The following is an 18,904-nucleotide window of genomic DNA, read 5'->3' on the forward strand; positions in this document are numbered from 1 at the left end:
GCCGTATCCCACACTCACACACAGAGACGGCAGACTACTCACAGTCATGCCGTATTTGATGATCAGCTTCATCAGATCTTCTTCAATAGTGGCAAGGAAAGTCTCACTTGGGTGTTCCATCAATGGTACAACTAACTCAAGGATTTTTGCAACATTACAGATAACCATGAAGTCATTTTGCGTCTGTAAGAATAAAATTAATGCTTTATAAATGTCTATCCAAGTCTTAAAAAGAAACTATACACAGCTTTATGTCTAGAGATTAAGACTACAGCAGTATGTGTATTTGTGTATGTATGTCTAGAGTACAAGAATACAGCAATATATGTATATGTGTGTATGTATGTACATATGTTTGCATGCATGCATGTGTGTGTGTGTGTGTGTATGTATGTATGTATACAATGTAAAAGGTATTAGAAAGGCGCCCTCCCCCTCCAGAGTACAGAAAGACACGCGTGACATCAGGAGTCTGCGGTCTAGCTCTAAGGCTAATTTACCAGTCACCGTGGGGAATGGAATGGTAAAGCTATTACACTTCAAATAATTTTGGGATTTCATTTATGAGTATGATTGTTTGCCTGAATGTATGTTGCTTGCAGCCAATGCTCTTAATTATTTTTTCCCTAAAAAAAGATGCAAGTCAATTCGAAAAAAAATATTTAAATATTAGAGGAATATTTTTACAAACCCTGTCATATTTAAGTTTTAATGTATTTTCTTAAGGAAGGTTATTAACCTAATAGTTTTCAACTGTGGGTGACTATGCTATTTTCTATCTACAAGTGCTTTGCAAAGTCAGGAGAATTTGTAGTTGTCACAGTGAGAGGTGACATCCATCAGATAGAGATGCTGTTGAATACAAACAACAGATCTTACCAACAGTGAATAGTGCTGGAGTTGAGAAATACTGTGGTAAGTATATCTTAATAAATATTTATTACCCGAGTACTAGGTAGAAGGCTTTTTAATTTTATACTTTTAGATTTTTCTTTGATTAAAAAAGGTAACTAAGCACATAAAAATTTTTCAGTTTTATTTATTTTAATGTATCAGAATTTTGCCTATTTTTATGTATGTACCATATTGTATGCTTAGCACCCATGAAGGTCAGAAGGCGGCATTGGATACCCTGGAACTACAGTTACAGATGGTTGTAAGCCAGTATGTGGATGCTGGGAACTGAACCTGTGTCTCCTAAAAGAGTGTCAAGTGTTCTTAACCATTTAGGCATCTCTGCAGCCCCACAACACAGTCTTTTTCTTTCCCCTTGTCCTATGCTGCTCAACTTATTTTTCCTATAGCACATCTATTTTTCCTTTCAAGAGATGGATAGGATTTCCACATAAAAATTAAAACAAACAAACAAAACAACAACAAAAACCCAGAAGAAACTCCCAAAAAGTATGATGAGCATTTTCCCCTCTCTGGAGACAAGGGCTCTCCATTAAGGCTTAGCTGTCCTGGAACTTTCTATGTTGACTAGGATTGCCTTGAATTCAGAGATCTGCCTGCCTCTACCCCCAGCTACTACTGCTGATAAATAACTAAGATGCTTAAGTTATTCACAAAATCTTCCAACTTAAAAGGCACACAATTCAAAGAAAATAGGAAAACTATTAAGAGTCAATTTATAAAAACGAAGTCAAAATGGTCAGTATCACAAAAAACAGTTAATTTTCTTGGAAATGGAGTAACAGGAAATCATTCCTTTACCCCTGATTGGTTATTAGCAAAGGGTAAAAAATAATGATTCCAATAGTCATGCACCAACAAAGCCCAGAACATGGACAATAAAATGAATGCAACAGTGTTTGAAAGTGTATGCCAGAAGAATTACGTTTACACTGTAAGCCAGACTCTGAGGGAGAGAGCTCTGCTCTCAAGTACAGTGCTGGGACTGAGGAGCTGGGTGACACAAGGTAAACTGTATCACAGTGTTTAACAGCTGTGAATTAACTATTAGCCACACAGTATCTATGAAGCTAAGTTATTTCTGGATCCTAAGATACAATTAGTGCCTTAGATGTAGTATATGGGGTTTTTTTTTTTAATTTTTTTTCTTATTCTATACTACTTTCCTTGATTCTTAAAAAATTTTCAAGTAGTCGTGAGGTTTTCATAGAGAACTTATAATTCAAGGGGAATTTGCCTCACACTAGATAACAGAGAAAAAGAAAATTAAATCTAGTAGAGAAAACTATTAAATCTTTAGAAATAATGGGAACACAGTATACAATTAAAAATTGTATGTTTCTAGAATATTTAAAATTTAGCATATTAAAAATTCACAATTGTTATCCATCCTGTTTCAACAATCTCATGATTTACACTATTATTTTTATTTAAGCAATGTTTTGTGAATTTTTCATTTTATTTTAGGAGAATCTAGCATATGGTAATATACCAATGTCTTTAATGATACTAGATGCTTTATATTCAACATGTCATAAAAGTAAAACAAATCTATTAGAGAAACAAATGAATTGAAAATTAAGAATCCAAGAAGTACTAAGTTTCTACAGGTTATAATTTCTGCTTTATTCACTTCTGAGGTCTTAACAAAAGTTACAGTATTTCTTAAGTAGTTACACAGTAACAACTAACAGGGAAATAGAACCTGGGTTTTAATTATAGTGTATCAGAAAGTTGATGTCTTTAGATAACTTGTACTAAGCATCAGAATATATATTTGAGTCAATGGCACAGATTACCTGTGGCTAGCACATGTGAATTCTACATGTAAGGCACTTACTGCCTGTTGCATGCAGGAAAGAAAAAAAAAAACAAGACAGCACAAACAGGGTATGGCGGTGACGCCTTTAATTCCAGCACTTGGGAGGCAGAAGCAGGTGGGTCTCTACAGAGCAAGTTTCAGGACAGCCAGGGCTGTTGCACAGAAAAACCCTGCCTTGAAAAACCAACCAACCAACAGAAAGCACTTATACTCACACTACATTTAGTGGTAAGGTACGGCTGCATAGTCATGGCATGTTTCACCATGAGTTGGGGTCTTATTTTGCTGAATAAGAACAAAGTGGTTATACAAGCTACCAATCTTCCAGAATTTACACCTTTATTGTCTGAGTCTAGAAAAAAAAAAAAAAAGAGAGAAGTAAGACATTTGTTTTAAAGAGTACCAATGAGAATGTTAAATGATGGAAGTGACAAAGAGAGAATTAAGATCAATATGCAGTTAGTTACACAAAACACTGTCCAAAGGAGGCTAGTTAGTTCTAGGAGATACTCTGTTCTTAAAAAATACTTATTTTTAGAGATGATTAGTAACATCGAACATTAGTGGATATTAGTAACAGCAATGAAGTCTATGATTAGAGAAACAGAAAAAAGAGGTACAGCTAATGGGAAATGGGAAAATGAAAGAAAAACAATAAGCCCTGTGTAAGAAAAGAACGGATAGCTGCATTTCCCTTAGGTGTAAATGCCATCTCGGCCAGGCAGTCAGTCTCTGAAGGGAGAACTGAGGTCGACGGCTGCCCCTCATTGTGTACATCAAAACGAGAATAGTAATGGTAACAGTCTGTGCTTTTATGTAGTAGTACCCATTATGACATGTAATTGTTGGTAACAAAAGATTTCATACAAGTGACTCATATAATTGATAATATATCAAATATTTAATTTACATTGAAATTTAATCTATTGAAAGCTTCAATAGATTAAAATTAAAATAAAAAATACGCAAGATTAAACATTACATATTAAAATTTTATACAACTATAAACAGTATTAGAAATATAGTATTATATTTTTAAAAACATTACAATAGTTAATTTAATTTCTTTAAAAGTTTTCTATAACTGAAATAATATTAAATAGTTTTCTGATGCCATTTAAAAAAAATATTGGGCCCTAGACTTCATTCTTATTTAATATGATATCTAAAAGTACATACTGAAAGATGTGTAGAAAAGATGAGATTTATGCTTTTATTACAGTTTGACTTAGGTAAATCTTAGACTATAATTTAAAATGAACTGTCAAATTTATATCACGGAAACCAAATTACCCTTAAAAGTGATACAACTAGTTATTAGGCAAGCATATCTAGAGGTAAAACTGAGAAAAGAGTCAAAATATTTAAAAATAACATAAAATTAACTTAAGGACTAATATATAAAAGCTCTTACCAGCTAGAGATTCCTCATATTTAAGAATATGCTCAACTAGGTTATCAACAAGTTGAGTACAAGCTTTCTTCACAGGTTTATATGAGGAATCCTCTTCAGACTTCAACAACTATATATATATATATACACGTAGAAAAAAATTACAGTAAAGTTATTCATCAGGCAATAATAATAATGTACATGCAATAAATGTCAATAAGCATTTTTCAGTTCTTAATATTAAAATATAAATAAAGCAAAAATACACAACATATTTAAAAATATCCTTTAAATCAGTTAAAGTCAACAATTGTACAGAGTATGTCACCTGCTGTGTGCAGAGCCTGACACTGCAAAAACCCAGGAAAGGTAACCTGGCTCTCTTATGCCAGCCACGACCACAGAACACTACCCAGTGCTAGCTGAATTATTTTAAATAGTTAATAACTGTATCTGAATTATACCTTAAGCTTTTCAATTACAAAACATAATGGCACATTCTTTGGCAGATTTTTTTCTGCTCGCCAAACCATTAAGAAAGTGTGCTTAAAAATACCACGAAGAACAATGAGGAGAATGAAGAGAAGCCTATCTGTAGTCAAAAAAGTAAAACCAATCCACTCTTACAATCACAGGTCACTGGAGAAAAATGACTTAAGATGTTTTGCCAATAATGATTACGTAAATAATTCTAAGGATATTAAAAGAAAATTCCGCTGGGCAGTGGTGGCGCACGCCTTTAATCCCAGCACTTGGGAGGCAGAGGCAGGCAGATTTCTGAGTTCGAGGCCAGCCTGGTCTACAGAGTGAGTTCCAGGACAGCCTGGGCTACACAGAGAAACTCTGTCTCAAAAAACCAAAAACCAAAAAAAAAAAAAAATTGCATTTTATTTCTGTGGAGGGTTTTCCAGAGCTATCAGACATAACTTTCTGCAAAAATATAAACATTTTATCTCTGCATTGTCTGACAGAATTGTAATAAGTCATGAGTGGCTCATGAGTGGAACTAACATGAAGCAAAACAAAAATCAAAAATTCAAGTTTAAAAATGCACAATTTTACTTTTAGTACAAGATGCATGGGTAGGCAGGCATTTACTAGAGTACTGGGATGCTTGTTTTCTGAGTCTTAGTGCAGAAACCTAAGTTTCCTTTTTAAAAAATCTGTCTGTCTGTCTGCCTGTCTGTCTTTTATTTTATGTATGTGAGTGTTTTGCTTACAACTATTTCTGTACATTAAGTGCATGTCTGGCACCCATGGGATCAGAAGAGTGTGTTGATCTCTAGGAACTAGAGTTTGGGCAGTTGTAAATAGCCCTGTGGGTGGTGAGAATCAAACTCAGGTCTGGGCCATAACACATATGAATATTCAACTTTTTGAGAAAATACTATCAAATAATCTTTCCCAAAGTGATTATATAGGATAAAACTCTCTATGTAACATGCTTAAGACTAGAAGTTTTCAGGACTTTAGAGTATATGTATATAGCACAGAGAGAAGCTTCAGCAAGGGACAGAGATCTAAATATAATACTCATTATGTTTCATAGATTCCTTATATAAATTGCTTGAAGTAATTTTAGTATGTCTGGGTTTTGGCTGTCAAAATGAGATTAGGTGTGGAATTTTCTTTCTTTTTTTTAATCCTGGGTTTTCAAGACAAGGTTTCTGTGTAGTTTTACCTGTGCTGGAACTCACTCTGTAGACCAGGCTGGCCTTGAACTCAGAGATATCTGTCTGTCTCTGCCTCTGCCTCCCAAATGTAGGGATTAAAGGTGTGTGCCACCACTACCAAATGTGTGAGATTTTTCAATCTGTAGAGTCAGCTCAGTGCTCAAGTATTTCAAATTGGGGAGTATTTCAGATTTTAGATTTCTCTAGAATGAGTAGTAGTGCTAACAGACACAACTTCTTTTTTATTTAGATCTATTTATTATTTTATGTATATGAGTATTTTGCCTGCATGTATGTATATGTATGACCTGCATGTCTAGTGACCTCAGAGGTTAGAAGAGGGTGTCAGATTCCTTTCGACTGGAATTACAGATAAGTGTGAGCTGTCATCCGGATAGTGGGAAATTGAACTCAGGACTTCTGCAAGGGCAACAATTCTCTCTCTTTAACCTGCACTCAGGAGGCAGAGGCAAGATCTTGAGTTCGAGGCCAGCCTGGTCTACAGAGTAAGTTCTAGGACAGCCAGGGCTACACAGAAAAACCCTCTCTTGAAGAGCCAAACAAACAAACAAACAAACAAACAAAGCAAACAATTCTCTCATATTTGTGTATTTGTGTGTTTGGCATTTTATTAAGCAGTCTTTCCAGGTAGCCTGCTGTTGAACCTGAATTCAAGGTATTTCTGTTTTAGCATCAAGAGTACTGAGATTATGCCATGTCAGGTGGTGCATGCTTTTAATCCCAGCATTCTGAAGGCTGAGGCAGGCAGATCTCTTGTAAGTTCAATACCAGCCTGATCTGTATACAGAATTCCACATCAGCAGGTGTACATGGAGTAAGGGGACTAGGTCTGATTCAACTCAATACTAGAATGCCTGGTTTGTACTCAGAAACTTCAACTCCCAACATTACAATGGGAAACATGTCAAAGACTCTTAAAGAGAGTAAAAACACAGAGCTTGCAAGATGGTTCAGTGGTTGGGGGGGGGGGCTGTCTGCTCTTTCAAAAGACCCAGGTTCAATTCTCAGAACCCACATGGCAGCTTACAACTGTCTGTAACCCTATTTCCAAGGGATCTGACACTCTCACACCAATACACATAAAAACAAAAAGTTAAATAAAATTACTTAAAAATAGTAAAAACCCATCACAAACCAGAAGAATATATGCAAAACAACACACACACACACACACGCACACGCACACGCACATAAAAAAAAAAGCAATAACTACTCTCAACAACTAATGTTGAGGATTTTTACTTAACTGAAATTGAACACTTGACAAATCCTGGGAAATCATATGATAGATAACAAGTGACAGAAAGACTAATGGACTGAAGTCTAGAAATGCTGATTCGTGCTTGTTTGTACATATATAACCAGAATAATGATAATATTCTTCTGTGGAAGTCTTCTTTCAATCCTCAAAATTGGTGCATGTGTGAATTTGAAGGTATTTAATGTAGTACTTGGCTTTTCTAAGAAACTATATCCTATATGATTACTGATTTTCAAGAAATCGATTCAGTACAATTATAAATCTCTGAAGTTTGTTAAATGGGATACATGCTCTATATCTGGAGTATGGAAATGGTGGATCTGCTATGTAGTCTTGACTTGAGAATCTCTCAAAAGCCCAGCAGGCACTATGCTCTTGCAAACATAGCTACAGGGTGGCTATCACTATCACATATATTTTATCAACATTTTGTGGCCTGGGGCTGGAAGGATAGCACAGAGGTTAGGAGCACTTACTGACTGCTCTTCTAAAGGACCTGAGTTTAGGTCCCAGACTCTTATCTATCTGTAATACTAGCTTTGGGGAATCCAATGTTATCCTCTGGCCTGTGCATACACATGCATATACACAGACACAGACACAGACACAGACACAGACACAGACACAGACACAGACACAGACACAGACACACACTTAAAAAAGAATACAAGGAACTATTCATGAAGTCACAAGTAAATTAAATTGCTGTAACTAAAGTAGGTTCGCACAAGAGAGGGAACTGACCAGACCACTAATTAAACAGGACTAAAAGTAAAGACAAAAACTAAGTGAAACCATCACTAAGGTATCATAGATCTGGCCATCTTGCTTTTGCTTCTCACTTGCCAATATATCAAACAGCAATATTTTGATTTTTCTCCAGTAATCCTAAAAAATAAGTTACTTCGTATTTAATAATTTCTCACAATCTTCAAAAGAAACATGTGGTTTTAAAGGTTTTTATAAATGACTACATCTTCTTTGGATTGGCTGAAAAACTTTGCTAGAAAGACTATAAAGCTGAATAATTCATAACTAGTTCTTTGATTTAGAAAAGAAATGCTGTCAAAAAAACTTATAAGGAAAGAAAGGAAGAAAGAAAGAAAAAAGAGAGAGAAAGAAATACAAGTTTGAAAAAGATTCTAAGATTTAGATTGGAAAACAGGCATATATCACAAATATATTCAAAAGGATATTTTGAAATTTCAAAATAAGTAACATATCATTATATACTGCCATACCAAAATGGGTTAGGTTTGAAAAAGATAAACAGTACTAAGTAATCTGAAAAGTATGCAGCAGGTGGAATGCTCACACATTACTGGTAAAATGTAAAAGAATTTAGCTGTTTTGGACAAATACAGTTTAGTAGTTACTAAGTCACCACATGACCCAATAGTCGTTTTTGTTTGTTTATTGTTTGTTTTTTTTTGAGACAGGGTTTCTCTGTGTAGCCCTGGCAAACTTGAGGTATAAATATAAAATATTACAAGATCTGGGAATCAGCTCAGTGGCAGAGTGCCTCCTCCCCATGCATGAGGAACACAGCCTAATCCCTAGCACTTAGTAAGTAAAAAGACAGAATGTATTCCTTAAATAAGAGTTCTCCCCTCGCCGGGCGGTGGTGGCACACGCCTTTAATCCCAGCACTTGGGAGGCAGAGGCAGGCGGATTTCTGAGTTCGAGGCCAGCCTGGTCTACAGAGTGAGTTCCAGGACAGCCAGGACTACACAGAGAAACCCTGTCTCGAAAAACCAAAAAAAAAAAAAAAAAAAAAAAAAGAGTTCTCCCCTCTTCCCCCACCCCCCATCCTGCCATAAAAAAAAAAAAAGGGCTGGAAGAAGGACAGATGAAGATTTGATAGGTAGGCAGAGTGGGAGGGATCACTGAACCTAAGAATCCTGAGTGCAATCCTGAGGGGGAGAAAGTGAGCTATTGCCTCTAAAAAAGTAAAATGTAGGGCAGAGAACTAGGTCAGTGGGTAAGAACACTTGCTGTTCAAGGTTGAGGACCATTCTTCAAATCTTGAACACTCACAGAAAAGGTGGGCATGGCTATATGTGTCTCTATCCCCAGCACTGGGGGCAGAAATAGGTGCCTATTGGGAGCTTGCTGGCTTGCTAGCTTAGACAAGTCTGTGAATTTCAGATAGAAGGTGAGAGTCTCAAGAGAACAAGACAGAGACCGAAAGAACACCTAACATTCTCTTCCAGATTCCACACACATCTTTATAGCACACATACTTTCTACCTCCTATACAGAGACTGGAAGGAAACATGCTGGTAACTTTTAAAGATTGGAGATGAACATTCTTAAGTGAAAACTGCTAAAGGCACTAATTGGTTTAATTATATACCACTAAAGGAAATTCCATATATTTTGTAATACGCCAAATAATTAGTTTTATTTAATTTAATGGTATTTTTATATTTATTTATAGATTTCATGAGTAGGCCATAGTAAGATCACTGATTTTCAACCTGTGCGTCAAGATCCCTTTGGGGTCATGTATCATATATCCTGCATGTCAGAACTTACATTACTATTCAACATTGTAGCAGAATCACAGTTATAAAGTAAAAGTGAAATAACTTTATGGTTTGGTGTCACCATATGTTACAATATGAGGAATTATATTAAAGAGTCACAGCATTAGGAAGGATAAGAACTACTGTTCTAGATTAAAGGGATAAAAAAAAAATGATCTGAAAGTGTAGCTAGACTTGTATTTAGTAATTCATAAAACTTATCTTAGCAGTCAACTGGATAACTGATTCAATAACAAACTTAAAAGACATAGCTTAACAGTGAATTAAGTTTTGCCTACTAAAACAAAAATATTTAAGAAAGAAGTGAAAAGTTCCTTTTTAAAATGATAAAGACTTCTTATTGAATTTCATGCTATCAAAATTATACTCACATTTTGAAGGAGTTGCTCAAACCAGTCATATCCAGTATCTCTACATGCTGCAACCTATGGTGAAAAGGCAATAAAACTATTAAAATAAGGCATGTATAACAACATTATAAAGACTTGAGCAGTTTACATTGTGCAATATATATGCATATATACATACACAAGTAATGACATGGGAAAAAAAAGGGACCACGAACTTCAAAGAGAGCAAGGAGGAGCATATAGGAGGGTTTGGAGGAAGGAAAGGGAAGGGAGAAATGTTGAAATTGTATTATATCTCAAACATTAAGACAAAAGACATCTATCTTAAAACAGGTATTATAGTTACGTTGTAGCATAAAGTATATATATATATATACACATACTTTTTTAATTTGAAGGGTTATTCTTAAACTATTTTATTCAGTAACTCAAACACTTGTCATTATGAAAAAACATTAAAGAATTCAGTTTAATATTAAGACTGATATGGTACCAAATTATAAAAAAATAGCTTATGGCATATTCTCTCAGAAAAATTTGTAAGGTTTCAAATAATAGATTCAAATAATGTTTTTCATTCTCTAAATGAAAGATGTATTGGTAACTGTGAAAATGGAGACGATCATGTAACTGACTACATATAAAAATTACTAATATTCTACACACAGAAATCATTATGGATCAGCAAATTATAGCTCATTTATATAATAATTAAAAAACTATCCTCTTGGTTGTTTTGCTTTCAATTATGGAAGAATAGGAACGCACCAATAATAACACTAACGCTTATACACACGAGCATCAAGTTAGCACCTGAATCATTCCCCTTTCACGTAAGCCCCGGAAGTCGCACAAATACAAGGCAAGCAGTACTGAGTGACAGGCACAGCATGTCACCATGGCAACACATCAGCTGGCCTTGTGTTCCTAGTGACCACACCCTTGTCTGTCCTTCTTACCACATCAGTGATGTTTAAAATTTTCCTTGTCATTGCTTCTTTGTCATTATGTGGAGTTGGAGTAAACCAGAGCTTTTGGAATGTTTCATTTACTAATTTCTAGAAGCAAGAAAAAGAAACCAATTACTAACAAAGATTGTAAACTTTTAATTAATTGTAAATTCCCATTAAAGTCCAACACAAAGCTATAGCTAGTTATTAAAAAAGAGATGTCTGAGTTAATTAAAAATTTTCTTGGGATCAAAACAACCGATTTCACTAATTATAAACTTTGTCTAATGGGCTAAGACTTCAAAGAGTGGATGAGTAAAACTATGTTTAACCTACAGCTTCTGTATAAAATACTTTTAAAATAAATAAAATGTATATGTTGTGTGCCTGTGTGTACATGCATCACCTATGTGCAAGTGCCTGCAGGAGCCAGAGGAGGCGTTGGATCCTTTAAGACTAGAATGCAGGTGGTTGTGAGCCACCTGGTGTGGGTGCTGGAAACTGAACCTGGGTTCTCTGCAGGACCAGCAAGTACAATGATGAGCCATCTCTTCAGCCCCTGAATTGTTTCTGATCAGACTAAAACCACTTTTATGACTTGCTCATGTTCTCTCCCCCCCCCCCCCCCCCCCCCACCCCCCGTGTGTGTGTTTGTGTGCTAGAGTTAAGGCACATGCAGTCATGTCTCACTTTTTATGTGGATGCTGAGGATTTGAACTCAGGTTCTCATGCTTGTAAAAAATTGCTCTTACCCACTATCTACATAGCTCTCTTTTATTGCTTTAAAGGGAGAAACTTGTGTGTAATAGTTTTATATTAACTTAACACAAGCTAAAGTTATCTGAGAGGAGGGAACCTCAATTAAGAAAATGCCTCCTTAAGATTGGTCCTGGGTTCTATAATAAAGCAGGCTAGGCAAGCCAGATGGACCAAGCCAGTAAGCAGCACCAGAAAGCATTAGCTTCTGCCTCCAGGTTCCGGCCCTGCTTGAGTTCCTGTCCTGACTTCTTCCAATGCTGAATAGTGAAGCGAACGGTAAGCCAAACAAACCCTCTTCATCCCAAAGTTCCTTTGTTCATGGTATTTTATCATAGCAATTACAACCTTAATTAGGACAGAAATTGGTACCAGGACAGTGGGCCACTGCTGTCATAATCTGATAATGTTATTTTTGGGAAGATTGTGGAAGGACTTTAGAACTTTGGGCAAGCCGGGCAGCGGTGGCGCACGCCTTTAATCCCAGCAAAGGCAGGCAGATTTCTGAGTTCGAGGCCAGCCTGGGCTATATAGAGAAATCCTGTCTTGAAAAAAACAAAACAAAACAAAAACAAAAACAAAAACAAAAAACAACAAAAAAAGAAAGAAAGAAAGAAAAGAGAACTTTGGGCAAGAAAAAACATTGGGTGTTCAAAGCTTGGTGAGCTGTTCTGTGAGAGCTTGGTAGAATGTTGACAGAAACGCAGAAAATGGAGGCCTGATCTGTGAAATTTCAGAAGGAAGTTTGAGAGTCCCTTAATTCTTAATTTTGAGTTAAGAATTTGTGGTTCTGGTTAGCTAGAGCTGAAGAATAAACACTAGAAACACTAAAGAAAAAACTTTGCTTTACTTTGACAATTGATGTTGGTCAGCTTGGAGCTGCCAAATTGGTGGTTATTAAGTGAGAGACCAGCATCACTCAGGTGAAATCTTTTGAGAAGTGCTTGCTCAGAGTCAGCACAAAGCAGTTGTATTCAGAGGTAGATAAGATTGTACCTTGTGCCAGCACCTAAGCTTGGGCATGTCTCCCAGGTGGTACTTATTTTGAAGGCAAAAAGTGGTTATGGAGAGCAGCTGAGGTTTGGCCCTATAAGAAGTCAGGGGAGGCCACTTGTGAAGGTGTAGCCAGAGGAGCAGTGGAAGCCCCAGGACTGAAGGAGTCATGGAGAATGTTGAGGCTTTGCATCATGAAGAGAGCCTATTGGTCAAAGTGAACCCAGTTGCAATAGAAGATGCCAGCATTTGGAAGATGCCAATACCATGGGAGGACTGTCAGAAACAGCATCAACCGTGTGTGGAGTGGACCCAGCCTGAGTCCAGAAGATAAGCTGTGTGTTTCCCAGACTGTGGAACCTGAGAAGTGACCCAGGCCATTTGGAAGAGCCTGGAAGATCATGAGTGCTAGATATCGGACATATTGAGTGATTTACACTGTTGGAATTTGGTTTTGCATTTATCTGATTGTGACTGTGGCCTCATTTTTTCCTCTTGAAATAGAAGTATTTAACATAATTTTGATTTTATAGTAGTCCACACGTTCGAGACTTTCTACTTTAAGAGACTTTAGAGTGTTTGAATTTGTAAGACTGGGACTTTTTAAGTTTGTAAAATATTTTGTATTGTGATGTTTATATTAATGTTAGATCTTGAAAAGGAAGATTGTGACTTTCCAGTGATTTGTGTGTCAAGCTGACAAGGTGTCAATTATATAGGACAGTTTTTATGTTAACCAGATGCTAGCTAAAGTCAGCTGAGAGAAGAGAATTTAAGTAAATGCCCTACAGGCTGGAGGCAAGTCTGTAACTGAAAATCAAGAACATACTATTTAAAAATCAAGATAATTTCAACCTGGTAATAATTTTGGATAGAATACAGTCACTACAGTTAAATACTACAGTGGTTGAATAGGTTGAAAAAAGATCACATTTTAGTAATATAAAATTTAGAAACAAAATAAAAAAATAGATTTAATAAGCACCTGAAAGTTTTTACATTAATAAAAAAGAAATTCCCTATGATCAGATTTTCATCTTACCTTAATGCCTTCTTCATCATTGACTCTACGGATCATTTTAACACACATTTCTGTAATTTTTGGAAATGTTGGTTGCTCAATACAGATGTCTCTTAAAATCTTTATTACTCTTTTCCTGACACTGATACCAGTATCCTAAGAACAAAATGTATTTTCAAATATTAGAAAAATTCAGATGTTTTAGGTGTGTGAAATTTGACAAAATAAAAGATTTCTCATAAGCATTATATTCCCTATTTGTTAGCTGAACATTATTTTTCATATATTTTAAAAATATGACATAGTATCTATCTATACTTATCTATACTTATACTCAAAACCAGACTATAAATTTGCTGGATTTAACTACGGTGGTAAACGTTTAGAGTAGTGTCTGGTACTTCAAAAGCATATGAAGTACCATCTATGATGCAGAAACTGAAGTGTTTGAACTAAATAAAGTAAAACTTTTTGCACCAACTACTCTTGTACTATAGTAATTGTAATGACAAAACTTGGTCATTGCAGCAATGCATAACATTGTATGCTAATGTATCAATGTATAGTTCTATAAGAAATCAATATGCTTCAAGTGGGTAGTGTGCCTGCCATGAAGTAATTCACACATAAACAGACAGACACTGCAAAGACAATATAATTACTCTGGAGTCCTGTCCAGAAACAGTTAATTATCATATATAATTACTATTAATGAGTATAAATGGCATAAGAATAATTGAAAAACGTATCTAATTTTCACCAACAATGGGCTTTATAATACTGAGTAGCTTGCCTCTTCAGTGCATAACCTTCTTTAGAATGGTGCTACAGTTCACAGATTAAGCAATATAAAAAATGTAATTTACATCTATTTTTTTTAGATTAAATTATAAATTTTAGACTAAACTTAAAATAAGGTGTGACTTTAAGGCAAATTATGTATTCATAAATGACTATGAAATAGAAGGCAAATACCAATATCCTTTCAATCAGCATATCATAATACTGCTCAGCAAGCTGGGGTCGACACAGGACAAACCGACCGAGTAACTCCACTGCTGCCTCTCGAACACTAGTGGAGTTGTCCATTAATCGTCCATGGACCCCACGCTGCATGTCAAGCTAAAAGAGAGGGAGGGAAATGTCATTTATAGCAGCAGAGATGATCTTCACATTTGAGGAGAAAAGTAAATAAACTATTTTTGCTCTTACCCTTGCTAGTATACTGGGGTCTACAGCAACAACCTCAGACAAACACTTCATGGCTTTTGTTCGAACAGCAATTGCATTTTCACCAAGAACTCGTAGTATCTGCCAGGAAAACATTAACATTCTCATAAATTTTAAAATACTTAATACAGCATGAAAGTACATACAAGAATAAAATCAACTACTTATGGTGTGTGTGTGTGTATTTGAATAAATTATTTATTGTTTTATGGGTCCAAAATCTTAAGTTAGACCAGTACACATTGAAAGGTATTCTATATTTTCAGTGTTTTCCTTTACTTCAATATTCTCAATTAAACATGCATATACATTTATGTATATACACTTAACATTTGAGCTTCACTAAAATCTTATGTATAACATTTATCAAAGATAGTATTATTTGCTATGACTTGATAACATCTATTTTTACAGTGCCATACAAACACATGCCCATTTGTTCAAGATCAATATGTAGAGGGCAGACATAGCTAATGACATATGAATAACAAGGAACAGAGACAAACACTGCTTCCAAGATCCACTGACACTACCCTCAACAAAGATCACACTCAGTCCACCATCTCCAAAAGTAACCAGAATAAAGAAAAATATCAGATCAATCAATTTACCTGTGTCAAATAAATATCAAAGCTCTGGGCAAACGGCCTCATAGAGGCCAAATATCGAACAATCAAGCACGCATCATCGTAGTCCACAGTATCAGAGTTCATCCTACAACAGAAAGCACTGTGTGTAACTTGATATGTTCTTTTAAGTGGACATCAATACTTCTGTTTCTCTAACTCATTTTCTTTGCATCTTACTTTAATGTGCTGAACTGAGAAGGTGTGGTTTTGATAATGCTTCTAAGAAACTTCTTCCGGTTCTCAGCTCGTTGCATTATTTGACCAGTTGTCTCAATTTCTTTTGAATGATGTGTCCCATCAGATGATTCTTCATCTTTTTGTGATTTCATTGCTTTTTCTGTTTCCAGAGTTGTGTCTCGGAACCACTGGGCTATATAGAATTTACGAGAAAACTGGAAATACATTAGATAAACTTTAGTTGATGCAATTAATAACATTTCTAATTAATCAAGAATAGAAATATGGTAGTTTTCTTAGAAAGAACGTTTATCAGAAAGAAGATTTAAAAGACAGATACAATTCTGAAATATCCTGTATTACAGAATTTTTTAACTATAAATTTAATTGTTAATGTAAAAGACTAAATAAAACAATTGTATTAAATATAGATAGACTAGTACTATCAACTACTTGAAGTAGACATTCTCATGATCAGTAAGATTTGGTATAAGACCACTGGGAAAGTTTAGAATAAATGCATAAAGCAGTGAAGGCAAAAGACCCTCAACTGTTTTCAACTCTTGTCTTATCTGTGCAAGAAATATACAAGTTAAATACAATAAAACAGGTCAGCACTGAAGCACTTCTGTGTATCTATTCTAAGACTATAGATTAGAGCTTTTTGTCCGACATCTTAGTGAGGCTGCAGTGGTCCACACTACTCTCTGAGTTTTGCCATGCCGCCCAAAGACAACAAGAAGAAAGATGACGGAAAGTCGGCCAAAAAAGACAAAGACCCCGTAAATAAATCTGGTGGCAAGGCCAAAAAGAAGAGTTGGTCCAAAGGCAAAGTTCGGGACAAGCTGAACAATCTCATCCTGTTTGACAAAGCTACATATGACAAACTCTGTAAGGAAGTGCACAGCTACAAGCTCATTATTCAGCTGTGGTCTCTGAGAGACTGAAGATTCGAGGTTCCTTGGCCAGGGCAGCCCTTCAGGAGCTGCTTAGTAAAGGACTCATCAAGCTGGTTTCAAAGCACAGAGCCCAAGTAATTTACACCAGAAACACAAAGGGTGGAGACGCCCCGGCTGCTGGTGAAGATGTGTGAGCAGGTTCAGTCAGCTGTACATTTGGGAAAATAAAATTTTATTGAATCAAAAAAAAAAAAAAAGACTATAGATTAGAAATCTGTAGTAGGTAGCTAAAACAATACAGAGGGTAGTATAACTCTTTTATCAGACCAATTAAAAGATAAATTTAAAATACCCTGTATGTTATGTGCAGTGTTATTTATGAACTTTACGCCAGGCCTACAAAATGTACAAATTATATACATGGCCTATTATATTGTGGATATGTTACTTAATTTTCAAAGAATTGTATATACACATGTATATGAAGTTAACAGCTTCTTTGTATGTGCTAACGGGTCATCAACACTGAGTGACCTATCCTCATGTTTGGGATTAACCTAGATTTAGAGATCACCTATAAGCCAGGTGGTGGTACATGCCTTTAATCCCAGTACTTAGTAGGCAGCGGCAGGCTGCCTGAGTTCAAGGCCAGCCTGGTCTACAAAGTGAGTTCCAGGACAGTCAAGGCTGTTATGCAGAGAAATCCTGTCTTGAAAATCCGAAAGCAGGCCAAGACAAAAAAAATCTATAAAAATATTTCCAAAGATTTTATTTCCTCTTTCTCTAAGTCCCCTATTCATGTTAAGAACACAATATAAAACAACACAGATCTCACCACTAGTGAAGGGTCAGTCTCAGTATTCTCATCCAGATAATCAAGTAATGCCTTTTGCAATTGTTGGATTTCATCTTCTCCTCCAGAAACCTAAACCACAATAACAGCAACCACAAAGTTATTGGTGGCTTATTTATTACTGATCCCCCACCCACTTCTGAAACAGTGTTTCACCATGTCTGGCTTCTGATTTGTGAGCCTCTGTCCTAGCTTTCCAAAAGATGGAATTACAGATACAGAAGCACTAAGCTACTGGTATGCCTGAATAGGTTGTGCAGATGTAAATACACACCTGACAGGGGGAAAAATGAGGAAAACACAAGTCTAGTTATTGTAAGAATTAAAAAGTATAACTTCTGAAAAACATAAACTGCTACCCGAGCTTGGCTTTATGAACTATATTCTACCATAAAAAAAAAATTTGTAAGTGGCTGATGTACCTATTATCACAAAAATGTCCTATCTTGGCCCTGGTACGGAATTTACATTTGACAAAAATCAAAACAAAACGAAACGCTATTTTTTTCCCTAGAGACAGTATTCACATATCCGAGCACTGTTTTGAACTCACTGAATATTTTATACCTTAAGAATATAAAACAAAATTTTAATCTAGTAAATGAAAAATGTTAACAACTATACTGATATGCACTAAATATTTCAGGTGGTTTTATAATTACTATGGAAATAAAAATCAAGGGGAAGAAAGAGAGTGTATTTGTGGTCTCTGGGAATTTAATTCAGTTTGCTTAGTATGGATTCTGAGGATCTGAATTCAGGTCCCCACACTGGTGTGGTACTTTAACTGAGCTATCTCCCCAGCACTGTTCCAACTGTTCTTTGAAGACTTTGTTTCAAATTATACATAAACTTTACAAATTTCCTTTCAGCCTCTCATCTGTGGGATCATTTATTTCTTCAAGGAATCCCAGTCCTTTAACTAATACATGACAGTAAGGTAGAGAATGACTGCAGATAAACACCTCAGCTGGCCTCTGGCCTCCATATGCTCGCACACACGCACCCCATACCCATGGGCACACACATTAGTAAGCACATACATCACAAACACAACACAAACATGTACCTACTCTCCTGTGCCACTAACACTGAAAATAAAACATGGCAAACATAGACATAAAAGTTAGCTTAAAAGGTACCTCACTAGTCAAAAATAAGGATGATCTGATCATTAAAATAATGAGTTGGAGAGATGGCTCAGTGGTTAAAAGTGCTTACTGCTCTATTAGGGGACAGGAGTTTGGATCCCAGAGCCCATATTCAGTGGCTCACAAATGTCTGTAACTCCAGCTCCAAGGGGATCCAATAGATCTTTCTGGTCTCCATGGACACCTGCATATGCATGTATACACACATACTCACACAAATAAATGAAACAAATCTCCAAAAAAAAAAGAGATGGTAATGGA

General features: G+C 35.8%; 1 protein-coding gene and 1 pseudogene across 2 annotated transcripts in view; one reads left to right on the forward strand and one right to left on the reverse strand.

Annotated features, from left to right (window-relative positions):
• Window positions 1-18,904, reverse strand: part of Nipbl (NIPBL cohesin loading factor) — a 155,768-nt gene that overhangs the window by 19,101 nt on the left and 117,763 nt on the right. For both annotated transcript variants that reach the window (XM_028767700.1, XM_028767701.1), the window contains exons 25-35: window positions 17,475-17,564; window positions 15,741-15,955; window positions 15,546-15,648; window positions 14,917-15,015; window positions 14,680-14,826; window positions 13,726-13,860; window positions 10,944-11,042; window positions 10,006-10,059; window positions 4,152-4,260; window positions 2,953-3,089; window positions 43-183 (exon numbers count right to left, since the gene is read on the reverse strand). In XM_028767700.1, coding sequence (XP_028623533.1) covers window positions 43-183; window positions 2,953-3,089; window positions 4,152-4,260; window positions 10,006-10,059; window positions 10,944-11,042; window positions 13,726-13,860; window positions 14,680-14,826; window positions 14,917-15,015; window positions 15,546-15,648; window positions 15,741-15,955; window positions 17,475-17,564 — 1,329 coding nt within the window. The remainder of the gene's footprint in view (window positions 1-42; window positions 184-2,952; window positions 3,090-4,151; window positions 4,261-10,005; window positions 10,060-10,943; window positions 11,043-13,725; window positions 13,861-14,679; window positions 14,827-14,916; window positions 15,016-15,545; window positions 15,649-15,740; window positions 15,956-17,474; window positions 17,565-18,904) is intronic.
• On the forward strand, window positions 16,460-16,833 carry LOC114621283 (annotated as a pseudogene).

The sequence above is a fragment of the Grammomys surdaster genome, unplaced genomic scaffold (assembly GCF_004785775.1).
Source record: "Grammomys surdaster isolate TR1022 unplaced genomic scaffold, NIH_TR_1.0 174, whole genome shotgun sequence".
NCBI classification, from domain to species: domain Eukaryota; kingdom Metazoa; phylum Chordata; class Mammalia; order Rodentia; family Muridae; genus Grammomys; species Grammomys surdaster.